The following is a 26164-nucleotide window of genomic DNA, read 5'->3' as shown; positions in this document are numbered from 1 at the left end:
CGCGGAGATTCCAGATAAACGATTCCTTCTCGTTCAGAATTCATAGAGTATCGTGGAGACAATCTATATATAGGAAGGTTAAAATAATGACAGTTTTTAAATAAGCAAGTAAATAAGTAAATAATAATATAAAAGGTAAAGAAGTGAAAAAGTATGAAAGTAGGAAAAAACAAAGAAGAACATAAAAGGAAAAAGAAAGTAAGAAAGCAAGTAAAAAATGAATAACCAAGAATGAAACAAATAAATAAATAAAAACGAATTGACAAAATTAATAAGGGAATAAAGAATAATATAAGAAAATGAGAAATTAGATGAATAAGTAAGTAAATAAATTAGTTAGGAAGTAAGCAACTAGTTAATTAAGTAGTTTAGTAAGTATATGAGTATGTAACTACATATAATACGCAAGTAATAAAAGAAGTAATCAGTGAATAAGTAACCAAATAAGTAAATCAATAAGATAGTTAGTGTGTTAATAAGTAAGTTAGCAATTAAGTAAGTAATTGAAAAATAATCAATAAATTTTATGAAACCTTCGAACCACTTGCCTACAGTCATCAACCAACCTCCACCTTAGCTAAACCCACCATTAACACCATTTGTACATAGATTTATTTCGTGAAAAACTCACCACAAAAATACACCGAAAGCGCACACAGTTCGATCAAATAGACGTAAAGAAACCTACGCAGCCAACACCGTGGCAAATAGACACACCTTCACACACCTTTATACACCGTACGGACTCACCCGTACATCCTTTCTCTCGCGTTGATATGTACAGAGGAACTAGAATCAGACTTAGCTACGCTTCAGCTCGCTCCCACTCTCGAGCGTGGCCATCGCCGACGAGGAGCTGCTAACGGACTCACTGACTGCCGCCGCCGCCGCCGTGTGCGCGTGGGGCGTAGACAGCAGTGCCGTCAGCGTTGCGTGCGAGGAACTGAGTGAGGACATCCGGGGCCGACCGGTGGACGCGACCACCGGCAGCACCTTGGGCGATTCGAAACCATCCGTTGCCCGCTGCCGTTCGGTGAGCTCCCGGAGCAGCTTCTGTATTTTGGCGTAAATCATCTCCGTCACCTTAAAGCCCTGCAGCTCCCCGGAGCGTCCACTGCTGGCCGTGTGCTCGAACGCGTTCCGCTCGATCAGCTTCTTCACGTCGTCCAGTGCCAGCAGGAAGAAGCGCCCATTTTTGTTCAACGGTGTCACCTGCCGCTGCTGCAGCAGCCAGTCGCGGTCCTGCGTGTCGGGACAGTAGCGCAGCACCTCGGGATGCCTGTTGGCCAGCCGGTCCCGGAAGTCGACAATGCCCAGCACGCGGGCCGCCTTAAAATCCAGTATGAACAGGCTTTCGGGCGTGATGACGGTAGTGGGCAGCGCACACACGGGGCGCGTGCTAGCCGCAGCAGCCAAATTTGAACCGCCAACCTGTGACTGCACCGTCGTCGGCAGGCTTTGATATGGGACGTGCGGGAAGATCGGTCCGTGCAGGAAGTACTGCCGCTTGAACAGGTCCGGTTGGTTCGGTTCGGGCAGCTTGCGCTTTAGCGCCTGGTGCAGCAGGCTGGTGGCGGCACCCGCTGCCGGCGCATTGTCCGTGCTGGAGTCGGAATCGCTCAGCTCCATGCCGGGCGTGTTGGCGCGGGACAGCGAATTGCCCGCCGGCGAGGAAAGCTGGCTGCCGTACTGGGCCTTCGTGTTTTCCAGCAGCGAGCAGAACACGCTCTTGAGCGCCTCGTCCGAGATGGCCCCGTCACCTAGGTTTTCCTTAATGTTGCGTATCGCCGGCACGAAGTACGTCTGGTGAAATTTTTTCACTATCGCGTCCACCTCCTTGTCGAAGTAACACTGGACGTTGGCCCGCAGCAGCTCGAGCGATTTGATCGCCGCATCGTTCGCCGTCTGGCTCACGAACGAGCGGCCTGTGCCGTAACGCTGCTTGAGCGCTTCCAGCGTTGCCTCGCCGGAAAGAGCATTTCTTAGTTTCTGAAGTGAAGGAAAAACAAATCAAGATTAATAAATTATCAACAGTCACAAGGAAGAAAAAGCCTTCCGAACCTGCCGCATCCCAGTTTGCACAGCACTGCCAGTCTCCGGTTCGGCAGCGTTTGTTGTTGTCGTCGTCGTGCTGCCACCACCGCTGTTGTTTGTTGATGTTGCTTCTGAGGCACTTGTTGCAACTGTTGCTACTACCACCACCGTTCCCGCCGAGCCGGGAGCGGAAGTGGCCACCGTGGTGGCGGACGAGGAGGAGGTGGATGATGATGATGATTGTGGCGGAGGAGGAGGTGGTGGGGGTTGTGGTGCACTGAGCGATGAGGAAGCAGCAGCGCTACGCCAAACACGCTGTATTACCATTTCGTTTAGGTGCAGACTCGATTCGGAGGTGCGTCACTACGGGAAGGGCTGCTAACGTGATTGCAGGAACGTTTAAATGCTCACTAATTAGGGATTGGTGGGGGGAAATTGTAGGGAAAGTGTGTGAAAATTTGCTGGAGAGGAGATGGTGCTACTTGGTGCCTAGCCTAACTAAGGGCGTACAACAATGCCCCTACAGCTATGCAATTGGGACGACAACAAACGGGGCGTTTACAGGGCCGAGTTGAAAGAACGTTGCTGTTTCGCTCCGTGTTTTGTTCGGACACTAGGGACAAAGTGTGTTGAAAGCTGGACAAAATATATAAAAACAGTGAAAATTTTGATTTTAGTTTATAGTTTATTATTTAACCACGTGACTCACTCTTCTATTGTAAGGACCTCTTTTTTAAAAATCAAAATCACTCTTTTAGCTCTGTTATTTGCTTCGAATTAATTATTTTGACCATCAAAATCAACACCCAAGCTCACCTTGCATCCTCCCAAAGGTAAAACATCAACAGTGCAATCAAAACAAACCGTAACTTTGTGCGTGTTTTTTTCGTGTAGTGAATTTCGTTCCTCCACCCACCGCCCGCAGCCCCCGCCGAAAATGTCCGACACCGAGGAACCGGCCTCCCGCTTCATTGACCAGTACAAAAACCAGGGCCGAACGGATGCTATCCTACAGGCGGAACGGAGGCAACGGCTGCTCGAAAAGCAGAAGCGTTCCCGCGACCTGGAGCTGGATGCCGGTCGGCCTGGTTTACTCGAAGAGCTCGCCGCGGAACCGGAACCACCATCCGGCGACGATTCGATGGAATGCCAATCGGCCCCGACACGTGCCAAGAAACGGGTCCGCATCATCACCTCGAAACTGTTCGCCAACAAGGTGCAGCTGTCCGAGTGGATGCACGAACGGCCGGACGATCTCGACAGCTGGTTGGTTCGGCCGTGCCCGGTAGGGCAGCGCTGCTTGCTAGTCTTCCGGCAGCGGATCGCGATCGCGTTCAGCAAGCGCGGCCGCTCGATTGCGTCCGTCCGCACCAAGCTGAACCTGCGCGATGCGATCGTGCTCGACTGCATCCTTGCCAAGGATCGCACCTTTTACATACTTGACGCTCTGGTGCTGGCCCAGGTAGATCTAGTCAGCTGCGAGTGTCAGTTCCGGTTCGCCTGGATCGAGTCGAAGTATCACGAGAACGGGCTGGCGGAACTCCTCGACAAGAAGACGGCGAACGGGAAGGAAGGGTTCCGGTTAGCCTTACTCCCATCGTACGATCTGGCCGATCCGGCGGCGATGGAGCGCTGCTGGTCACACTATCCCGCGTTCCCAGACGATAGTCCCCGGCTCGACGGCTACCTGTTCTACCACAAACAGTCCCAGTACGTGTACGGCAAGACACCGCTCGTTGTGTGGCTGTTTGCGTTTATGCTGCAGGATGTACTGCGGCTACCTCCGGGCGTGGTAAACGGACGGCACCTGGCGGACAAACCGGCCCGTTACACCGGAAACTATGCGGCGTACATTGAAGAGTTCGACCGGATGCAGGCTAACCGGCGGCGAATGCCACGCAACAAGGGGAAGAAACCACAGCAGATGGACACGACGACTGGCGAATCGGGTGGCCAGGCTGATGTGACGCCGGATGCAACGCTCTGGGAAGCGATGGAAGCAGCACCGCTCGATTCGGATGATGACGATTTGTGCCCCACCCGGGAGGAGGATGCAATGCGGGCACTCGAGATGGAGTAGAGGACGTAGAGTCGCCTAATTTAATAACGCAATCCAATCGGACTAACTTTTGTGTATGTTTGTAAATATAGTAACACGTGACGAAAAAACTTAACGGCAGAATAATATTTATTTCAACTGAAATATTCGTCTCTTTTTTCTTTTCTTTTCTTTTTTTGTTGCACTTTTTAGACTTCAAACAAATTCGTACCGAAAACAACGGTAAGCCTTCCCTCTGTACACGTTGTACTGTTGAATGAAAATTGTAATAAAAATAATTAATAATTGTGCTTTCACGAAATAATCATCCAGCAAGGGGAAACGATTTAAGCGAACAAACGTTGTTTTAAAAATGTAATTAAAACGCGAAAAAATTCTCACCGCTTACCCCAGGCGTCACTAATGCTTATCCCTAATAGATAACGTAAAAGTAGTACGTTCACAATGTCTATCCTACGATGCTAATGTGTCGTCAGTTTTTGTGAGAAAATTATGTGTGAGTCTACATTAACTTTCGATCGATGGTACCGAGCGACCGACCGACGAACCCGTAGCCCGTTGTTGTCCTGTATACTTGTTGCTCCCGGTGGTCACCCCACTAGAGCTTACACCGTTCCCAGGCGGGCCGGTTCTCCTCCGCAGCCGTTTCGCTCCTGCTGGCCGGCTGCTGGTTTGCCTTTTCCTTCGCCTTGGCCAGCATCACCATAAAGTAGCCGCGCAAGCACTTGCGAATGTGCACCAGAAAGCAGGTGTCGATGAACAGCCGGAACGGCCCATTCTTCGGCTGATCGTTCGGTATGCGCAGCTCGATCGCACCGTCGACGGCGACCATCTCCGCCCGCGTACTAAACTGCAGCGCGTGGTTCTTCTCCCACCGCTGTTTGGAGATTTCGATTTCCCGCTGCAGGTCCGCCTCGTTCGAGATGGTGATACGCTTGCGGGCAATGAACACCTGCCGCTCGCAGGTCAGCTGGTACGTTCGCACCGGGTTCGGCTGGTATGGTTCTGCCGGTGTGGTTTCCTTTTCTTCCGTCGTGCCGATCGGTTCCACCTTTACCATGTACAGCTTGCGCAGAATGTCCACGATAAAGTCCAGCATACATTCGGCCCACAGGTGCCGGACGCGCTCGTCCGTGATGATGGTTTTGCGCTCCCGGTCCCGGGCCTGCAGGATCTGCTTCACCAGGTACAGCTCGTGCTCGATCGGCGGCAGGGTACACTTGTACCAGCAACCATTCTTGCCCACCCCGGCAGGCGGAGCGGCAGCAGAGCTACTGCTGGCAGTACCATTGCTGTTGCTGGTAGTACTACTGCCGCTACTACTGTTGGTGGATGACGATGGTCCCGGTTGCTGCTGCTTTTCAACCACCGTACCATTAGCAACGGCGGTACCACCACCAGCTGGCTGCACACCGGCAGTGGGCGTGGGTTTTTTGGCAGCTGCTTTCGATTCCTTGGCCGGTTTCGGGCACTTCTGCACGTCGGTAAACAGCGCCACGAGCAGTTTTGCGAACTCACCGCCCTGAAACCGCTGGCACAGCTCGTACGCATGCTTCAGACTGTGCTTCATCTGCTCCGCCAGCACGTTCATGCGCAACACCTTGCCCACGTTCACGTTCAACTCGAACGGGTCCTGTATCGTGATGAACGGGCCGAGCGACAGCTCCGGATAGTTTTCCCTCTCCACCGCCCGATAGTACGGGGCCAGCTCGCGGATCGACTTCTTCTCCAGCTCGACCGTCGAGCAGAGCCGACCCACGTACGGCGAGATGATGTTGCCCGCAAAGTCAAACTCGGAATAGTACTTGAAGAAGCCGACCAGCAGCTCGCGCACCGTGCTGACGTTCCACGTTTTGTACTGTATCTGCTGCGGGTAGCCCAGGTTCCAGGGCCCAAAGGTGATACGCGCGATGCCCTGCTGCAGGTCCTCCACCGACGGTATGACGGGCAGCTTGCGCGTCTGCAGGTAAAAGATCACCATCATGATCAGGCAGTAGGAGTTCATCTGATGGTGGGAAGTGAGGATGTGGGCACACTGCGCCCAAAACTTCACCATCACCGTCAGCTGGTGGATGCGCTCGTCAAACTTCATGATCGCGTGGATGAACTTGCTGTTGTAGCAGCCGCGCGCATTGCTAAAGTTGATGTCGCACTGGAGATTGGTGCGCACGTGGACCGCCCGCAGCAACGGTACCTTCGCGCCGAGTATCTTCACCTTGCCGGTGAAACTGGTGTCCCGGTCCATGCGGCTGCAGACCACGTGTATCAGCTTGATCTGCTCCTCGCGCTCCGTCTTTTCGCGCGCGTAGTGGATGTAGAAGTCGAGATCGCTGTCCTTCAGCAGCAGGCCCGACTTGATCGAGCCGAACTCATAGATGGTGGCCTGATTGTTGGGCAGATTGAGCACCCGGTTCAGATCGTCCTTCACCATGTTCAGCACCATCTCCACGTCGGCGGGTGCGGGCTGCAGGGCCGCGATCAGTGCGCTCATTTCCCTGCCCGGGGCGCACGTGCTCAAGCTTTGGACGAGTGGCTGGAGCAGCATGCTGGTCGGTTCGCCCGCTTCCTCCTGCTGCTTGCGGGCGCCCTTCTTGTTGCCCTTTTTCCGATTCATGGAAAGTCTGCGTTTGCGGCCGTTGCGACTTTCTTCCTGTTGTTCTTTCTGCTGCTGCTGCGTCGCCTGCTGAGAAGTGCTTGGTCGTTGGTCAGCCATTTTGATCACTGTAAGGGAAAGATGGTTTGTGTTAAGCTTACTATTGTTTGAAAAGACGTTCCTTCTGCCCTAAGGTCACACATACCCACTCTCTTGACAGTGCTTTACCATGTAGTTTTAGCGCTGGCTGTACTTTCGCACACGTTGCAGGCAATACTTGTAAAAGGAACCGTGCAGGATTGTGCCAGGATGTGTTCCAAACTTACTTACTACAGCCTATAGTAGAGCATTTGCGGTGGGAGGTATGTTTTATTGCGTTATAATGTTTGTGGCTCTAAAATCGCGCAGAACAACACATTGGCTAAACAAAAGAGATGCTTTTTTGTTGCTCCTTCTTCTCGCTTTGACAGCTGTCTTCACAACTATACACAATAGGAAACCTTGTGGACAGGTGAAACTGACATTTGGAAAGAGAATTGTCTTTCTTTTTGAATTTTCCGTTTGAAACCTTTGAAACAAAGGTTTGTAGTCGATTTGATCCGAAAAATGTATTCAGCGCATGAATAAAATATGGAAAGACTGGCTATATTGCAGCTTGTTCTATTATAGCACATTGCTCATCTTTCAATTCACTTACATACTTACTTATCCGGCGCAACAACCGCTTTGCGATCTAGGCCTGCCTCAGGAGTGTCCAAAACCGCTCACGGTCTCGCACCGTCGTCTGCCAATTCGTTATCCCGGCCTTAATGTTGGACTCCTCCACGCCATCTTGCTACCTCCGTTTGGACCTATCACGCCTCCTCTGTCCTTGTGGACAGGCTGTGGACGAGCTGGGTCGTCTGGTTCCATGCGTACACCATCCCAAGTGCCACAAATCCACTAAACGACCACTAAACGGCTTCTAAACGCCTCAAATTCTCTACCTAAACGGAATATAGAAAGACTTCGTTTAGCAGACGGCAAACGACTCATGCATTCTAAAAATAGCAAAAAAGCTGGTGGCGCCATCTGTTTGTGGGATACCCAACCTGTGGAGCTTCCTCGCTTGGAGGAGACCCAAATAGCCAGCTCGTACTTTATAGCTGATTTAGGGCTGTTTAACGAAAAATCGTTCCGATGTCGTACTTTGTGGCTGATTAAGAGATAGACGGTACTTTGCGGAACTATGGAGCTTTTTAACAGGCACATGGTACTCTTTGGAACTTTGCGGCTGATTAGCACTATGTGTAGGGTTCATGGTGGAACTTGAAGGCTTGTTAAGAAAGCGTACCGAACTTGGTGGAACTTTATAGCTTTTTAATGCATGGCATCGGTACAAGGTGGATCTTGTCAAAGTGTCAAAGAGAGACGCCGTCAATCATCTCATTGCTGCTGTACAAGTTAGATAAGTTAATTAAAGAAGGAATATTGAGTGAAGTGATTGTGAATTATCAGTAAATTGTTTAAAATTTTGTGTTATTCATCAATACAAAGGATTTAAAAATATACATATGTGTTTAAACGAAAAAAATGTTGTTGTTTATTTAATCAATGACGCTTGCTTGAAAATAAAACACAAAGAAAAATAATCCCTGGCATCGTGGCATAAGGAAGCTGCTTAGGCGCTGTTTGAAAGACCCACATAGAACTTTGATGCTGTTTATCTACTGCAAAAGGCGAATTAGAGCAGCGATCTTTAGCGTGCCAAAATGAGCTGCTTAAGCAATTCTGGCTATTTGGGGAGCTTTCTCATTTCCTCTGTACTGTTGTATGGTTTCGCATTGAAGTTATGCATCGCTAGAACTAGAACGGCGATACGATTGTTTAAATACTAAACTCCAACGGAAACCACCAGTACTGAAGCAAGTGAGATTTGAGTAATGGTCGTTGGTGTTGATACCCACGTATCTGACCACACGACCATTCGTATAGATTTTTGCTCAGAAAGTTAGAAGGCTATATAGGTCATTATAAGATGAAACTTGTCGAAACACATTGCAAGAAAAGGATAGCAATATAATGATGAGTTGTAATACGCCATCTATTGATCAAACCAATGAAGCTGTGAAGCTTTCATTTTTTTCCTATGGATATTCAATTTTCCAGTCGTTTAAGCTTAATCTGTGGCGCTTGGGCATGGCCACCCCACCGGAGCCTGGCGAGCTTGGTACGCTACACGTCAGTGAGGTCGCCGTACATCTCGTATAGCTCATCGTAATAACGGCTCCTGCATTGTCCTTCCACACATACGGGGCCAAAATTCTTCTGAGCATCTTCATCTCGAACGCTCGGAGTCTTTCCATACCTCAAAGGCGTATGTGAGAACCGGAACTACATAGTTGTTATATAGTCCCAGCTTCGTCCGTCGCAACAGGTTCTTCGAGGTGAGCTGATTACTCAGGCTATAAACAAAGTGGTTAGCAGCCAGCATCCTTGCGCGCAACTCAGCTTCCATGCTATTGTCGTTGTTGACCTTTGACCCAAGTTAGGTGAATTCTGGAACGACTTCAAAAGTGCGTTCACCTATCTGTAAGTCACGCCTACGTAGGCTCTGATTATTTATTGGTAGGCCCGCTGATGTTTCCACCATCAGTTTGGGCTTTGCCTCGTTTATCTGCAATCCGAGGTTCTCTGCCGCCTGCTTGATCCCTTGGTAGGCTTCAGCTAAATAGGAGAGCCGCAGACCAATGATGTCTATATCATCAGCGTATGCCAGGATCTGGATTGACTTATAGAAGATGGTTCCCGTAGTCTCCACCCTCGAGTCACAGGCAAAAGCTCCTGAGAGTTTTCCATCCACCGTCACCTGGCAAGTGACGTTGGTCATAGTCATTCTAACTAGCCTTATCAGTTTGGCCGGGATTCCAAATGAGCTCATTAAAATTGTATTTATTTAAGCAAAAACGATATGCGACTTGTCGCTACAAAAGTACAGGAAAGAAGAAGTTCAATGAATCAAGATTAACGGCATGACTGCCAACCTAAAAGAGAGAAATGCGTTCCCAATGAACAAAGTCCAAATGTCAAAGTGACATCCGAATAAGCAATAGTTAAGCAGAGGTTGCTAACTTTAACACCCCCACTCAACCGATGCACCTTGCCAAACCTATGGCTAAACAGTTTCGCTGAAACGTTGCAGTCGGTAGTCCCTTTGTCAGCATATCTGCCTGCTGGTTCGCTGTCGGGATATACTTGAGGACAATCTGTCTATCCTTCACCAAGTCTTTCAAAAAGAACAGCTTAACATCAACATGTTTCAGCCTTCCCAGTCCCTTGGGGTCTTTCACGACGCTCATCGCTGACTGGTTATCTTCGAAATAGGTCACTGGAAAATCCACCTTGCAGCCATGGTCATGAAGCAGACGCGACATCCACACCCCATGACGAACAGCAACACATAGAGCCGTCAATTCAGCTTCCGTCGAAGACAGCGCCACGGTTTGTTGTTTCCGGGTGATCCAGGCCACGGTCGATCCGAACATTTTGAAAACGCTTCCGCTCACTGATCGTCTATCGTTGGGGTCATTGGCCCAATCTGCATCCGAATACACCTCCAGCGCTTTTCCTCTGCCTCTGCGATACACGAGCCCCACATCTAGAGATCCTTGTATGTAGCGAAGGATTCTCTTGAGATGTGTCCAATGCTCGTCCGTTGGACAACTCTGATACTGACTGAAGAAGTTCACTGCAGCGGCCAGATCAGGTCTTGTCGTCTGAGCTGCATACATCAGACAACCTACTAATTCACGATAGGGTTGCGACGTACGTTTATCCTCGTCGCCTTTCATCAGCTTTAGACGATACTCGATAGGTGTCGAACAAGGTTTACATGTCTCCATCTTGAACCGTCGCAAGACATCTTGAAGATAATGGCGCTGGTGAATCTGCATCACACCTTGTTCCCTATCGTAGCTTATGTTCATTCCAAGAAAGCACTTCACCTCACCAATATCTTTCATCTCGAATTCGTTTGATTGGCATCTTTTCACACAAACCACATCCTCTAGAGCTGAACCCACGATCACGAGGTCATCTACGTACAACACGATGATAACAATGCCGTTTTTCGTTGATCTTATGTAAAGGCACTGGTCGTTTAGACTCCGTCTAAAACCCAAACGTCCATGAACAAAATCGTCAAACCGATCATTCCATGCTTTAGACGCCTGCTTAAGACCGTACAGAGATTTATGTAAACGGCACACAAGATCTCCGTCAGTCTGGAAACCCTCGGGCTGTGTCATGAAAATCTCCTCCGTTAACGTGCCGTTCAAGAAGGCAGTTCGAACATCCATCTGATGCACTATCATCTTTGCTTCATTAGCATAAGCCAAGACCATGCGCAGAGTATCCAATTTAGCAACCGGAGAATATGTTTCATTGTAATCGAAACCGTAACGCTGGCTAAAACCTCTAGCCACTAAGCGAGCTTTATAACGACAAGGTTGGTTATCCATGCTCCGCTTCATTGCAAACACCCATTTGCATGAAATAGGTGTCCTATTCTCCGGTAGCTTTACTAACTCCCATGTCTTATTCCTTTCCAATGTCCAATTCCTTTTCTGCTAGTGAGGTCGGTAAATTCTCAACATAATTTGTGGCATTCAATGCGTATGCTACATATTCCACCGCATAGTCTTTGTGCCACACAGGAACCGTCCGTTGTCGTTTTGAAGTTTCATCATCAGGAACCACTTCAACATCAGAATTCAGGCTAGGAGCCGTGTCATACCCTTCCGCAGATTCGATGTCATGGTCATTGTTACTTGCTTCATCGTCTAACTCAACATCATCTGATGAACCTTCTCTATTCATTGGTGTCAAAAAGAAATCGTCGTGTGACATATCTTCAATTGCTTCTGAAGTAATATGACAGCCTTCCAAAAATACAACATCACGCACGTGCACAATTTCATGCTGCTCCGGGTTCCAAACCCTATACCCATTCACAGAGTATCCTATTAAAACTCCTTTCCAAGCCTTGGCATCCAGCTTAGCACGTTGTTCTTTCGGAATGTGAACGTACACATCACATCCAAAAATTCTGAGCTTTGTCAAATCAGGTTTCTTACCTTCCCATCTTTCGTATGGAGTCTTGTTGTCATCGATCGCATTCGTGGGGCTGCGGTTGAGAAGGTATGCAGCCGTTTGAATGGCTTGCCCCCAAAATCGCTTATCGATTCCGGAATCCTGCAGCATTGTTCTGGCCTTGTCAACCAAGGTACGGTTCATCCGCTAGCTAACCCCGTTTTGCTGAGGTGTATGTGGAACTGTCCACTCCACAACGATACCACTCTGCTTCAGGAATTGCTCAAACTGCTTGCTTCGGTATTCACCGCCATTGTCACAACGTAAACGGCTGATCCGTTGACCAAACTTTGCGGTAACAATAGCCTCGTATTCACAAAAACGCTTGAACACCTCATCCTTTGACTGAATCAGAAAAAACCAAACAAAAATGGCTCCAGTCGTCTACGAAAGACACGAAGTATTTCACACCACCGTTACCAACTGGAGTAACTGGACCACAAACATCCGAATGAATGAGCTCTAACACTCGCGACGATCGTTTTTCATTACGCGATGGAAACGGATTCCGTGTTTGCTTCCCGGTTAAACAAGACTCGCACACCACAACATTTTTATCGGTACATTTCACTTTCAGCCCAGAAACCATTTCATTCCGAATCAATTGCTCAATACTGCGCACGTTTAAGTGACCAAGACGCTTATGCCATAATTCCAGCTCTTTAGACACTCGACCTGTCGTCATCATCGAATATTCACCACGCTTCACATAACTAAAATCTAGTTGATATAATTTTCCAACCCGTGAACCACACGCGACAATTTCCAAACCACGATAAATCTGTACCGCTCCGTTTGCATATACCACTTTCATACCAGCAGCATCGACACGCATTACTGATAAAAGATTACAACGCAAATCAGGCACATATAAAACATTTCGCACCACGCACTCAATTTGCTTTCCGAACACATTGCTGATGATCTTCACGTTTCCAGAATATTCCGCACGAATCGTCACATCATCCTTAGCAATCGCAATTTCAATCGGATTTTCCAATAGCCACATTTCATCGAAAAACTCTTTGTTATTCACCAGATGATTGGAACAGCCCGAATCTATATACCACTCCATTTTGTTAAAGCATCCCGCATTTACACCAACAAAACTAACACTTGCTTCACCGACGTGTGCCTTCGATGTATTGGTGTCACTTTGCCTTTTGTTCGGACACTCAGATAACTTATGTCCGATAACCTTGCAGCCAAAACACCTAACCTTACTTTTCTGCTGCCAATTTGGCCTCGTGCCAGAGAATGCAGCTTCATTTTCCGGTGCGCGAATATCTACACTCTTTCTTTTTGTTTCTTCGTCAAGCAACCTACATTTAACGAATTCGATGGACAGACTCTCCTCGGGCATTGTTTCCAATGCTGTTACAACGGTCGAATATGACGATCCGAGCGTAACTAACAAATGGCAAACCACATCAAGCTCTTCCAGCACAGCACCAGTAGCCCGATATTCCCGCACTAGTTTATCAAACTTTAAAAAATGCTGCTGAAGTGTTCCGCCCTCGAAACGAAGAGTAAGCATTTGTCGCTTCAAATGCATGCGACTTGCAATGCTGCGTCGCTCGAACACACGCCGAAGAGCATCCCATACGTCCTTTGGAGTTTTCTGGTCCTGAATGTACTCCAATTGCGAGTCGTGTATTCTCGATACAAGTAATGATTTGCATCGCCGATCTAACTTGGCCCGCGCTTCACGGTTCCGCTCCTTTTCCCTAGCTATCGCCTCACTATCTCCCGCCTCGTCCTTCAGCACCTCTAGCCCATCCGCGTTCGTATTAATGCACTCTAACAGCTCATGCTCCTCCAAGAGTATTGTCATGCGATACTTCCATGCGGTATAATTTGTGCCGTCAAACAGCGGGAGAAAATGACGATCGTTCTTTTCTTGCTCCATCACAATACACAATTTCGATTATTCACTTTCCCTTTGTTCAAAAACGTGCTGGGCCCATAACCTAAAATTGTATTTATTTAAGCAAAAACGATATGCGACTTGTCGCTACAAAAGTACAGGAAAGAAGAAGTTCAATGAATCAAGATTAACGGCATGACTGCCAACCTAAAAGAGAGAAATGCGTTCCCAATGAACAAAGTCCAAATGTCAAAGTGACATCCGAATAAGCAATAGTTAAGCAGAGGTTGCTAACTTTAACACTCATAGCGTCGTACAGTTTTACCCTGGCTATGCTATCATACGCGGCTTTGAAGTCAATGAAGAGATGGTATGTGTCGTTTCTGTATTCAGCCATCTTATCCAAGATCTTCCGCATGGTGAAGATCTGATCAGTGGTTTATTTTCCGTTTCGGAATGCTCTTTGATAGTTTCCGACTATGTGGTAATAGCATGAAACTGTCTGCTAGAGGAGCCAACTAGTCGTTGAGTAGTTCATCAAAGTACTGAGCCCACCGCGAGAGGACACCTGGCTGGTTACTAACCAGATCTCCATCCTTGTTGCGACAGTAGGTTACCTTAGTTGTAACGTTGTTTCGGTGACCTTGAGTTCTTTTTAAGGATTTCTTTTAACGGTTCAATTCAAGAATTTCTTTTAACTTGATCTGAGTGAAGAAAAACAACCACTAACACGAACGTCTTTTTGTTGCAACAATTGTGCTAAAGCGCTCCAAACATTTCTCAACAGTAATCGCTATCAATACTAATATACTACAAACACAAGCAGTACGTTTCTTATAAATGCCCCAAAAATGGTTTATTTATCGCTTATACCAGTGAAAATCACCTCTCCAATGCTTAACCACGAATACAAATTAATAAGACGACAGGATGTGAATGAATGCACCAAAAAACGCTGCGCTTTATAGTGTGTGTGTGTGTTGAAAAGGTAAATGCTAAGTAAGAGCTAGTGGCGAGGGCTTTTGTCTACACACTGCCGCCCACCCAACCAGGACATAAAAAAAAGGTTGCACACTACCCTCCCTTTAAAGCCGGCTCTGCGTCAACGCGGCCTGCAGATTTTCGCCCAGCTTGTTCATGAACTCGAACGTTTCCATGTAGTCGGTGCGCTTCACGTTCGCCATACCCTTGATGCAGATGGCCAAATCTTTGGTCATGAAGCCCGACTCGATCGTGTCGATGCACACCTTCTCGAGCGTTTCGGCGAACCGCTTCAGCTCGGCATTATCGTCCAGCTTGGCCCGGTGCAGCAGTCCGCGGGTCCACGCGAAGATCGACGCGATCGGATTGGTGGAAGTTTCCTTACCCTGCTGGTGCTGGCGGTAGTGCCGCGTCACGGTACCGTGGGCCGCCTCCGACTCGACCGTGCGCCCGTCCGGGCACACTAGCACCGAGGTCATCAGACCGAGCGACCCGAAACCCTGCGCCACCGTGTCCGACTGCACGTCCCCGTCGTAGTTCTTGCACGCCCACACGAACCCACCCTCCGCCTTCATGCAGTACGCGACCATGTCGTCGATCAGCCGGTGCTCGTACCAGATGCCGAGCGCCTCGAACTGCTTCTTGTAGTCTTTGTCGTAAATCTCCTGGAAGATGTCCTTGAACCGGCCGTCGTACTTCTTCAGGATCGTGTTCTTGGTGCTGAGGTACAGCGGGAACTTCCGGTCCAGCGCCACCTTGAACGACGAGTGCGCAAAGTCACGGATCGAATCGTCCAGATTGTACATGCCCATCGCGACACCGGCACTCTTGTACTCGTTCACCACGTACGTGGTCGGTTCGCTACCGTCGGCCGGCGTGAACTTCATCTCCAGCTTGCCCGGCACCGGCACCACAAAGTCGGTCGCCTTGTACTGGTCGCCGTGCGCGTGGCGCCCGATAATGATCGGCTTCTCCCAGCCGGGCACCAGCCGCGGCACGTTCTTGCAGATGATCGCCTCGCGGAACACCGTACCGCCGAGGATGTTGCGGATCGTGCCGTTCGGCGAGCGCCACATCTGCTTCAGCTTGAACTCCTCGACGCGCGCCTCGTCCGGCGTGATGGTGGCACACTTGATACCGACGTTGTACCGCTTCACCGCTTCCGCACAGTCGATCGTGACCTGATCGTTCGTCGCGTCGCGATGCTCGATGCCGAGATCGTACGTGTGCAGCTCAATGTCCAGGAACGGGAGAATCAGCTTCTCCTTGATCGAGTCCCAGATGATGCGCGTCATCTCATCGCCCAGGATGTCCACCACGGGTCCGGCCTTGATTTTCGACGCCATTTCGATGTGCTGCAGGAGATGCGGAAGAGTCGGAAGAGAAAGCGAAAGTTACACATTATGTCATTATGACGGCGTAATGGAGCCCCTTCTACGCGTGATTACGGAAGCGACGAAACAGGTGGAGGAGGGGACGGTTGGATTGGGAGTAGATTTGAATGGATTTAAATTTATGAGCCGAAAAAAAAGATTACACTTTACGACATGTGTAAGCAAAAAAAAAACAAAGTTATTCGAAGGTTGTCTAAGCCATCCTTCTACTTAACCTACCCATGTGAACGTACTAAAAAAGCTATCTTTAAACTGATGCGCAAATATACAGGCACGAAAACGCACCGAGAACGCTTTTTGTCCAATTAGACGATGAGTATTTACTTTTTCAACTCAAGTTCTTCATACATCTCTCTACAGTCAAGTGGCAACTGAAGGCTCTGCGTGCTGTCCAACTGAAGGCCGTGCAAATGTTTTATTGCCAGCGGGCGTTTGCTTCTTCCACGCCACAACCTCGACCTCCCTCTGGGCGATTTGCGCGCATTTCATTATCTCCCGCTCATAACAAGCCCTCTAACAGTTCCCGCAAGTCAGTCATGGTCATCGAGCGACCATCGTTAATCGAATCCAATCAACAGTCCCAAGAGCTGCTAAATGTTGCAGTGTACTGCGTGCATTAGGCTACTTCTGATTAGAGGGACGACTGGCTAACTGTCTTGGTTCGTCCCTAACTACGCATCTGTGCCCTCTTTTGTTGCCACAGAAGCTTGGATGTGCGCGAAACGACATTGTTCGGGTTTATCGCTGGACGGCCACGAACCAAACCGTTGTCTCCGGTGGCCCAGAATTGCTGATAAGACCCGATTAGCACAGATGGCATAGGCAAACAGGGGTTTGATGTACGCTCCGACCCCTTGTGGATTGCGGGTTTTTTTTTGTACGCTGGTGGTAATTTCAATGATAACGTTTTAAACTATTAATAGGAGCGCCAAAATGAAGTCCGTTGCAATAGAAAAAAAACATTCAAATTCATTTAAACTAATCGTTTAACGCTCCACACACAGCTCGAAAGATCACACCACGTCAGACCACGTAATCATTCCCATGCCAAGGCAAAGGTTCCCGCGCGGGCGCAACAGGTTGTTGGGTGGTGGGGGAGAGGAAAAAAAACCAGTTTGACCGTTCCGACAACACTCCCGGGGAAGGGAGAAAGGGCCGATTATCGCTCGACGATCGGCTTGAGTACACACCCCTCACGGAACCAACGGAACGAAGGGGCTCGTGGGATTATTTAACACGCCTCCCGTAAAGTTCCATTACCACTTTCCACCAACCGGCAGCTTCCGCGATGTTGCCCGCTAGCCGCAATTTCGAAGTGAAACTTAAAACCTGTGAACAGTTATGTCCGGGACAGTTTGAAAATCTCTTTGCTGGCTTCACTTCCGACTTTCTTGCGGTTTTTTTTGCCCCTCTCTCGATAGTTAGAAATCATGCCACCAACCGCCAGCGCCTAGCGAGCACACACACTCTTGATCTTGGACCTTGACACGTCACTGCAAAAAACCCATTACTTCCACTTACCACTAATGTATGCTGGCTCTGTATAAACGGAAAGCAGAATCACAGCGCTGGCAACTGGAATGCTATGGAAATAAGCTTGCCACGATCAAGCGACACCGAACGATACCACAGAGAGCTACACTACACCCGACGACGACGACGTGACCGCCACTGACCGGATCCGAACGAAGAATGAAGGCACTGTGCCGGCCAAGTCTCGCAGTAGTCTCGCGCGAACGCACTGGTGGGTCTGTCTTTCTCTCTCTCTCTCTCGCGGGGCCCACCGCATTCCACCCAGGTTGCCCAGAGCAACATGCCTCACCCACTTCACCATCCTTTCTTCAAACTCACCCCTTTCTTGTGAGGTTCGGTACAGAGTTGGTAGGGGTAGGTTAATGCACCACCACACCACACTTTGACTAACGGCAAAACAGTGTGCAGGGTCTGGAGTAGGCGCTGCAAGGCACCGGTCCGCCATTCAAGGGTATTTCGAGTGCGACCAAATACTATCCGTCCTTTTTCGCTGGCTGGTTCCTTGAGTTTTGGAGAAGTTATTTTTAAATAACCGGATTGCATCCGGCAGTTGCTACATTGTGATAGGGCAGTTTTTAACCAGCAGTCGCCGAAGACGCTTACGTTCCTCCAAAATTGATTCTTTTTATAAGTAAAAAACACACTTGCACTGTGCATTTAACCCTACTTTAAATCTTACATCTTAACTCTACTTTATCTACTTTTATGCACAATTGTGTTGCAGTTCATAGTAACATCAATAGTAGTGTCCAAAACAAGCAAAGTTTCCACTCATTACCACCGACGCCATTATGTAATTGGTACGTGGGGTTTTATCGACCCTCGAACCCCATTCCCGGCAGCAAATATTGATTAACCTATCAGAGCCAAATGGCTTTAAAAAAAAAACTATTCGTCATGATGATAAACTTTTCTTTCTTCTGTCGCGCCACGACCGAAAGATAAGACAATTTTCAGCACAGTTACAAGGGTATGGGAACAATGTATGTTTAGGCTTACCAGAGCTATTTGGGTTGGTGCTCAAAACAATTATCCAAATGAATGATTGTTTGTTTAAGTATTATAAAGAACAGCAATGTGAACAATTACAGACGGCACTGGACGGCACACTGGAGGCGAAAATTCACGGCCCTTACCGGTCTCTTGATTGTTGGCAAATTACACGACTTTTTTTTTGTATTGCTCACTGCAGCTGTGTGTGTGGGCTCGGATTGCATCGCATTGACAGCTTGGGCACAGTGGGACTCCTCTATCAAGGTACCCAAAAAAGGAGAACCTCGGTATTGCTTGAGAATCATTTGATGAGCAGCAATAAATTCCGTATTTTTTAATTAGTTGTTCAATGTACAATAAAGGACTTTATTGGGTGTTTTTAAACTGATTATGCTGCGTTAAAAATAAAATGGTTAAAGTGTTGTATACATTTTTCACTGGGATTTATTTACAACCGTTTGACAGCAGCAATCCTGACAGTTATGCCGAATTCAAACGGCTTTGAAAAAAACGTAAACAATTTCATCACCAATCGACGAGAGGACGCTTTCTTTTAATTTCACTATTTTTTCGTCTTTTTCCTGTGGAAAATATAGCATAATGTCGTCCACAAAACGCATTACTATGCCACGGCGCACGCAGGAGTTTGAAATATCGGCTCCACAATCATCGGTCAAAAAGTCCCAAGCGTGAGTAAACGGAACGGTTGGTGGAGCAATTCAGAGGCAGTTCGTAAACTAACTCCGTTTTTTTTTCATTCTCCCCCATTTCTGTTCTTCAGTCGCGTCAGCCGAATCGCACAACCAGTCCGCAAATCGAGCAAACAGTCCGGGGTTGGCCAGTTTGGAGAAAATGGGCGATCGCGTTCGGTTGAGCGCGGACTAAACGCACCGGCCGGGCTGCCCTCCACGGCCGTGAAAAAATCTCTAAACCCACCGAGAAGCAGCAGCGCGACGCCGCAGCTACGCACACCGCTCCGAAGCGTGTTCCACCACGGCGGACTAAATGCCGAAAACATTCCCTCCTTCTCCATCCCCTCGACCGTCGAGCGGGAACGGTGCACCGTGGAAGCGCGCCCCATATTCGACTACCTCGCACAAGCGAACGTGCCGGACCTGCCGAAGGAATTTATCGAGCGAGGCAACATCAAGTCGATGTCGATGAAGCAGTTTCTCATCATAGTGGCGCACCTGCTGCGCCAGATCGGTGGCCACCGGTACAAGATTGGCACCAACTTCATCGAGGACATTATCAAAGCCATCACCGAGCTGCAGTGCCCGTTCACCGTGAGCAAATCGATGCTGAAAACGCCGAGCGCACCGCACTCGATACAGCAGGTCGTGACGATGCTGACGTGGCTGGTACAGCTGGCGCCCGTGCCCGTCACCGACTGGGCGCCCAACTATCAGCACGTGGCCGAATTTCCCACCCCCGAGTACACGCAGTTTTTCTTCCAGTCGGCCACGGAAAGCTTCCATCTGTGGAATTTGAAGCGCGAGGAAGAGTTCGAGGCGCAGGTTGAGCGGATGGTGGACCGGCTGGTGGCGGCCAAAACGGGCGGCCTGTCGCAGGAGCAGGTGCGCCAGCGGACTGAGCAGATACGCCAGCAGCTGGAAGCGATCAGCGTGGACCGGTCAAGCGGACAGATGCGCGAACAAAGCTTTGACGAGGTGCAGCGCGAGGTGGTGGAAAAGCAGCGCATTGTGAAGCAGCTGACGGAAGAGACGAAGCAGTTGGATCGGCAGTTCGAGCGCCAGCAGCAGGAGTACTATCTGCGGCAGGACCAGTACTACGATTGCGAGAGCGCCATCCAGCAGGTGAAGGAGCAGCTGGCCCGCCAGCAGATGACGGCCAAGGAAAGGGACGAGCTCCAAGCGGAGATTGCACACGACCGGAACGTTGTCGCGGCGAAGCGCAACGCCATCGCCTGCCTCGACGGTGAGTCGTCCGACTATCAGATCACGCTATCGCGCCTCATCAAGCAAAAGATTAACCTTATCGCCGAGCTGAACACGAAGCTGTACAACTTCTCCAACGCCATTAAGCCGGACATTGAGTTTACCCCGATCGAGCTAAGCCTAACGTGCAGCAACTATCCCGAGCTGGAGCGGACGCTTCTCGCGCTCGAGCAGCAGCTGACGGCGGTGTTCGCGGAGTACCAAGCGTTGCAGCAGCGGCTTAGCCAGCAGAAAGTGCGCCTCGAGCAGCAGGTGTCCGATGAGCAGCTGACAATCGAACCACTTGAAACGAAAATTGCCAAACAGACGGAACGGCTACAGCAGCTGCAGCAGCGGCGAGAAACGGTCGTCCGTGAGCTGGTCGCACTGGCGGAACGTGCCAACGAGCGCGGAACGTTGGAGCAGCGCACGAAAGAGCTCGACCAGCGCATCGAGCAGGCCATGGAGCAGATGGAAAGCAATCGAAAAGCGATCGTTAAGCTAACGTACGACAAGCAGCAGCTAATGGAGGACGGGCTGGAACAATGCCGACAGGCACTGGAGGAACGGCACCAAAAGTTGGCCGATTTGCGCGAGACAGTTGATGGCTGCGAAGCGATCATGAAGCAGATTGTGGACGTCTGTGCGAAGAGCAACGAGGAGGAACCGCCTTGCTAGATGGAGTTTGATCGATTGTTGCACAATTTATTTTATTTATCTTGATTTTGTTCTCTCTCTCTCACAGTCTCCAAAAAGTATAGCCTATCAGAAATAATAAAAAAATATATCTTTACACACGTTGATTTAAATTTTCACATGAAATTGGAATCGCATTTGCAACGGCGTTGAGCCGAAAAAGCCCCGCTTAAAATTTGCTCTTCACCTCTTCGTACGGCACACAGTTTGCTTCGGCGTACCGGACAAACCGGGCCGAATGCACGATAGCACAGTCCATCAGCGCCAGTACGTCCGCTTCCGCACAGTGCGCTTTGAGCAGCTCCTTGCCCACGGTGCGCCTGTACAGTTCAGACAGGTTGAACCGCTTCTTCGGACCATTCCAGACCGTTGGAGCTGCCAACGGCTTTATACTCTCATCCTCCTCTTTGTCCGTTCCATTCGTAAGTGCATCATCGAACAACCGTTTCCGGGACTTGGTCGGCCTTTGTGGCGCTTTCGCCGATTCATCACTATCGTCAGATGGCTCCGGCGGAGAGGCCGACTGCCGTTCGTTCGGCGAGACGGCCAAATAGTCCCGCAGAGCTTGCTTGTACTTCTGCTCCACCCGGCCGCTCTGGGGAGTGGTTTCGTTCTGCTTCTGCCGCTCCTTCAGCCAATCCTTGGACCGCTCGAGCTCCTCCATCACGCGCAGTGCCTGATACTCCAGCTCCGGGATTTCGCTGTCCAGGCCCTCGTTGTTTTCGAAGTACGAGCGATCCACATCGGCCTCAATCTCGCGGAAGGCCGGAAGTGAATCGACACAGTACAGATCGCCCGGCAGACACACATCGATCCGGAGCAGATGCTGCTTGAGCAGGATAAAGTCAAACCGCTGGCCATTGTGCGCCACCAGACAGACGGGCTTCTGGAGGCGCTCGAGGAACAGCTTCACCATCTCGCCCGCGTTCGCGTCGAACTTGGCCTCCTTCTCGAGCAGATCATTGTACAGTCCTGTGGGAAGGGCGACACACACTCATGAATTATCATTAGCAAACCCCCGTCCCGTCCGTAACTCCCTTACCTGTTGCTTGGGACGAACCGAGCGTTATCATGCGGTGCGGATTGAAACAGAGCGACAGTTTGTGCGTGACGCGCGGCGGTTCGGTGCTTGCTTCCAGCAAATGTTCCCGAGCACAGGCCACCATCGAAAGTTCCGTAATTTTGGTGCGAAAGTGCTCATACTCCGGCAGGCCCGTCGTCTCCAGGTCGAAGAACACGAACGATTTCAGCTCGACCATTCTGTGTGTCGCGAGGGTTTTGCTCCTTCCTGCATGCCGTCCGACGAGAGGGGTGCAGTCCGTGGCAGGATGAACGAGCCTGGCGGCAACTGAAGAGACCGTTACGTGAAGAGACCTGTATTTAAATTGTGAATTAAGCGGTTCTCTCCCCCACCACGAACTGATTTGTTTACGTTTTACGGTACGCGGACGCCGCAAATGCGTTTGACAGATCGATTGATCCCGCTTCGATCGCCTACTATAAACAGAATGAGTCGGCCAAAAAATGGCTCTCGCGAGCTCGCCAACGCTCCAAGTTGGTGCGATTTTCCCTAGCTGGCGACGTTTTTTGTAAGTAATTGTGACGGTTTTTGACGTTTCGAGCGAGGGCTTGTGAGGGTTCCAGATGACCGCCAAAAAGCCCGCGCTGGTGTGCGATTGTGTTGATGGACAAAATTCAAACTCAACGGATTTAACGGATTTAGTTTGAATGTCTATGACCTTTTTATCGATTTCCTTCGTATAGCTCATTTTTCATCCAGAATGTATTCCCGAATATCTCCTCGTGGAACGCAAATGAGTCGGTTTCAAGAATAGAGTTAAGACTAGATACAGGGTTTTTCAAGTCACTTTCGAATGTAAGCATTGTTATTCATCGCATGCAAAATGTTGTTCCACATCGATCTGAAATTTCATTTCCATCAAAATAATAATTCTACAGCATGATTTTTAACACGACTCAAGCTGGATTGAGCTTGACAGTTCTTTGTTATTCATTGAAAATCATGTATTGAAACTGAAATTTCATGTTGAAACATATAAACCATTTGATAGCTGTTGAAATACATCTTGAATGTGATGAAGAACAATGTTTATATTCGAAACTGACTTGGAAAAACTTTGTAAAGGTAAGTTCGGGAAATTCAGTAATTGAGTCGCAGGGGAGAATAAAAAGATTTGTGCAATTTTAAACAGTTTATTTATATCAACTAAAGAATAACAAGACAATAGGTTCTTTCTCACCTTTCAGCTCCCGTGGTTGAACTTACAGTCCTTCTCTGCCAACGGGCAACCATCCGGATGGTTGACGAAAAACCAGCAAACACGTTGCTTAAAGTTGATCGGTTTAAAGTTCTTCACCTTCTTCATTTTCCTCGCAAGGGCCGCATCCACCGTGTCCGATATTCGGGTCGGTATGCGCAGCTGCACCGTTCCCTTTTCGACGCGGAAAATTTGATGATTGTTGCGCAACAACGTTTGCAGCCCACCACACTCTGCCTTTAGCGCAACGAGCAGCTCCTGCGGGATCGCTTTCACTAGTTCCTCCAGTGCTAGCGTCCCTCCAGCGTTCCAGCTGCGTTCGGCAAACTCTGCCGGAATGCGTCGCTTTGCCAGCAGCTCCCCGAACACAATCGCCACAATCTTATCCACCACGGACCGATCGATTTTCGTACAATTGCGTACCTTTTCCGTGCTTTCCCTTGGTTTAAATCCTGCCGACCAGCTGCCGGAACTAGGCACATTCTCCTCTGGCGTACCAGTTTGTGCCGATTTTTCTTCCGTTTCAGCCCCGCTCGATCGTTCATTGATGAATGCTGTTACCCTTTCGTCCTGCTGTTCGTACTCCATCTCCGGGTACGTTCTGGTGCTTCCGACCAGACACGTGCGCTTCGTACTGGGTATACGCAAGCGATCCGTCTCCACCGCGAACCCACAGACACGTGCAATTTCTGCTGCATAATTCAGAAAATCCCCGTACTGGCTGAGGGCACAGTTTTGCCGCTGATATTTACGCCCATCGAACTCGTACGCACAGCAGGGCAGCAGGAAAAAGCGGCACCGGTAGGAGCTTCGTGCCGCAATGACCGGAATCCAGGGCGAAAGTTCATCCGAATGGTTGCCAATGATCCAGTCGATGTCGGGGAACAGCGACGAGCTGGACGGTACGATCGTTTCGACGCGCAAGTCAACCTTCGGCTCGGCCGGATACATATCCCACAGCTTCCGTTTCCTTAAATCGATCCCGTAACCTCGATGGCCTTCCGATGCTAGAATGTATACCAGCAGTCCATTGCCGCAGCCAATGTCCACAAACGACTGAAGCGACTCGAGCCCCTTCGCCGTTCGCTCCTTTCTCCAAACCATCAACAGGTACGCTGCTATCGCGATGTCTTCGAAGACAAACTTCTGCGGATCGGTACACTCCGGCCAGATGGATACCATAGATTGGCCATACTTTTGTTTCAGCTCGTTGAAAAGACAATTGTACTGTTCCAGATTGTCCACGAGCGCAAGGGATCGAATGGAGGCCGTGCTCGTGCCCGTCGCATTGGTGGGAATGTTTGATTCCATCCATTTCTGCATTCGTTCCAGCAGTACTTCCCGCAACCAATAGGTCGACCGTTCGTCGATGGTGTCGGTGGACTGGCAGCGAATGGAAAGCGTTCCATGGGTCACTTGCAGCGAGAAGGGAAATGCTGGGAACAAGGTTGTAACTTTATCCTTTTGAAGACACTGGAGCTGCACCCGGAGGGATCTAAAATCTATGAAAACAATACATTAGTTAGTTACAAACTAAATGTAGATAAATAAAACTAGAACTCTTTTCATACCTATCCAACAAGCAACATCGATTGGCTGGAAAACGTTGATGTTTTTCGGCAGGAGACGGTTTAAAACGATCGCACCATCGTACTGCTGTTGCGACACTTCATGGAGCGAAATATTATCCACCTTTTCCTCTCGCACCTTACAGCCAAGGCATAAAAGGCGCTTCCGAGTTTCGTGTTCAAAGCTGTTCAGTTCGGTTTCCGCTATGTGGTCCAGCAAATGCTCCGTCGCTTGGGAGGTCTCTTCCGCCGACGGTGGTGCATTTTTGTACGGTAATATGAGAACATTTTTCACACCAAACAGTTTCTTATTTACCACGTGTGTTTTGAATAGATAGATATCAACCGCTTGCCAAAAGTTCGAAATGCAGTCAGGTTTTATCACCGCCTCAGCAATTGTGCGATCAAACATTTTTGAAACAAGTTGCGCTGCACAGGAAAAAATGTAAACACATGCGATGGAAAACGTAAACACCGCATGCTTCGGCACGGGAGAGCTGTCAAAATCAGCTGGCATTAGCTTTTTCCCGTAATTTCTTTTTTTCTTTTTTTGTTTATTATGCTAAATTCAAACAGAAAAGATAAAAGCTTGTTGAACTTAGAAAAGCCAATAGATATCAAATAAGATATAATTTGTCATTTAGGCGACTAAAAGCACTTGTACATCCAATCGCTATATCCCGAATACAGCGCAATAATTGCGTGAAAGTAGCCCACATCACCATCATCTACGTTAGCCCGTTTGAAGTTGTTTGCAGTCCCTTCGGCATTTCCATGCTGCCAATCGTTCTCCGATATGTGGCTACTTTGTTCTCGACCTTTGATTTTTCTTAGAACTGGGGAAAAAAGTATGAAGGGGCCGATTGTACAAATCGACCCACCTATTGAAGGCCCCTTCCAGGGCAAACATTGCGACCAAAAGAGCCAAATTCTACAAAAATGTTCGTATAGTTTCACGTGACACTGCTTCTAGACGACCAACTTTTGCACCGCGACAAATTTTCTGCGAGCTCTTGGGCTAATAAAACTTTTCGTTTTTAGAATTAAAACAAGGACAACCGCGATTGTCGCGGGTTTGTGAGTTTTTCACAAAAAGCAGT

General features: G+C 49.0%; 7 protein-coding genes across 12 annotated transcripts; 2 read left to right on the top strand and 5 right to left on the bottom strand.

Moving 5' to 3' along the window:
• LOC121592640 lies at nucleotides 1-2559 on the bottom strand. Of its 2 annotated transcripts, XR_006004689.1 has the most exons (3): nucleotides 2062-2559; nucleotides 632-1989; nucleotides 1-63 (listed from the first exon to the last, which is right to left on the bottom strand). XR_006004689.1 is itself a non-coding variant. In XM_041914275.1 (2 exons), the coding sequence occupies exons 1-2, from the start codon at nucleotides 2359-2361 to the stop codon at nucleotides 802-804; spliced, it is 1488 nt and encodes a 495-aa protein (XP_041770209.1). In that variant the 5' UTR covers nucleotides 2362-2559; the 3' UTR covers nucleotides 590-801. The 2 variants fall into 2 exon arrangements, 1 of the variants encoding a protein (XP_041770209.1); XM_041914275.1 differs by lacking the exon at nucleotides 1-63 and having other exon boundaries at nucleotides 590-1989.
• Nucleotides 2560-2740: 181 nt separating this feature from the next.
• LOC121593454 (snurportin-1) lies at nucleotides 2741-4367 on the top strand. 2 transcript variants are annotated; one of them, XM_041915789.1, is made up of 2 exons: nucleotides 2741-2867; nucleotides 2929-4232. In XM_041915789.1, the coding sequence occupies exon 2, from the start codon at nucleotides 2972-2974 to the stop codon at nucleotides 4112-4114; it is 1143 nt and encodes a 380-aa protein (XP_041771723.1). In that variant the 5' UTR covers nucleotides 2741-2867; nucleotides 2929-2971; the 3' UTR covers nucleotides 4115-4232. The 2 variants fall into 2 exon arrangements, 1 of the variants encoding a protein (XP_041771723.1); XR_006004779.1 differs by lacking the exon at nucleotides 2741-2867 and adding an exon at nucleotides 4286-4367 and having other exon boundaries at nucleotides 2880-4167.
• Nucleotides 4207-7270, bottom strand: LOC121593453 (terminal uridylyltransferase 4-like). Its single transcript, XM_041915788.1, has 2 exons — nucleotides 6892-7270; nucleotides 4207-6814 (listed from the first exon to the last, which is right to left on the bottom strand). The coding sequence occupies exon 2, from the start codon at nucleotides 6804-6806 to the stop codon at nucleotides 4692-4694; it is 2115 nt and encodes a 704-aa protein (XP_041771722.1). The 5' UTR covers nucleotides 6807-6814; nucleotides 6892-7270; the 3' UTR covers nucleotides 4207-4691.
• A 7239-nt stretch (nucleotides 7271-14509) lies between these two features.
• Nucleotides 14510-18752, bottom strand: LOC121593446 (isocitrate dehydrogenase [NADP] cytoplasmic). Of its 3 annotated transcripts, none has more exons than XM_041915781.1 (2): nucleotides 18728-18752; nucleotides 14510-16019 (listed from the first exon to the last, which is right to left on the bottom strand). In XM_041915781.1, the coding sequence occupies exon 2, from the start codon at nucleotides 16008-16010 to the stop codon at nucleotides 14769-14771; it is 1242 nt and encodes a 413-aa protein (XP_041771715.1). In that variant the 5' UTR covers nucleotides 16011-16019; nucleotides 18728-18752; the 3' UTR covers nucleotides 14510-14768. The 3 variants fall into 3 exon arrangements, with proteins under 3 accessions (XP_041771715.1, XP_041771714.1, XP_041771713.1); XM_041915780.1 differs by lacking the exon at nucleotides 18728-18752 and adding an exon at nucleotides 18591-18721; XM_041915779.1 differs by lacking the exon at nucleotides 18728-18752 and adding an exon at nucleotides 17580-17765.
• A 343-nt stretch (nucleotides 18753-19095) lies between these two features.
• On the top strand, nucleotides 19096-21314 carry LOC121593756 (kinetochore protein NDC80 homolog). Its single transcript, XM_041916405.1, has 2 exons — nucleotides 19096-19273; nucleotides 19366-21314. Exons 1-2 carry the CDS (start codon nucleotides 19185-19187, stop codon nucleotides 21197-21199), a joined length of 1923 nt encoding a protein of 640 aa, XP_041772339.1. The 5' UTR covers nucleotides 19096-19184; the 3' UTR covers nucleotides 21200-21314.
• LOC121593757 lies at nucleotides 21211-22737 on the bottom strand. The gene is made up of 2 exons (XM_041916406.1): nucleotides 22260-22737; nucleotides 21211-22189 (listed from the first exon to the last, which is right to left on the bottom strand). Exons 1-2 carry the CDS (start codon nucleotides 22474-22476, stop codon nucleotides 21387-21389), a joined length of 1020 nt encoding a protein of 339 aa, XP_041772340.1. The 5' UTR covers nucleotides 22477-22737; the 3' UTR covers nucleotides 21211-21386.
• Nucleotides 22738-23417: 680 nt separating this feature from the next.
• LOC121594182 (probable tRNA (uracil-O(2)-)-methyltransferase) lies at nucleotides 23418-26122 on the bottom strand. Of its 2 annotated transcripts, XM_041917213.1 has the most exons (3): nucleotides 25946-26122; nucleotides 25068-25626; nucleotides 23418-24998 (listed from the first exon to the last, which is right to left on the bottom strand). In XM_041917213.1, exons 2-3 carry the CDS (start codon nucleotides 25579-25581, stop codon nucleotides 23482-23484), a joined length of 2031 nt encoding a protein of 676 aa, XP_041773147.1. In that variant the 5' UTR covers nucleotides 25582-25626; nucleotides 25946-26122; the 3' UTR covers nucleotides 23418-23481. The 2 variants fall into 2 exon arrangements, with proteins under 2 accessions (XP_041773147.1, XP_041773146.1); XM_041917212.1 differs by having other exon boundaries at nucleotides 25068-26122.
• Nucleotides 26123-26164: the final 42 nt, after the last annotated feature.

Source organism: Anopheles merus, chromosome 2L, assembly GCF_017562075.2.
Source record: "Anopheles merus strain MAF chromosome 2L, AmerM5.1, whole genome shotgun sequence".
Lineage (NCBI taxonomy): Eukaryota > Metazoa > Arthropoda > Insecta > Diptera > Culicidae > Anopheles > Anopheles merus.
This window is presented reverse-complemented; position numbering and strand designations above follow the sequence as displayed.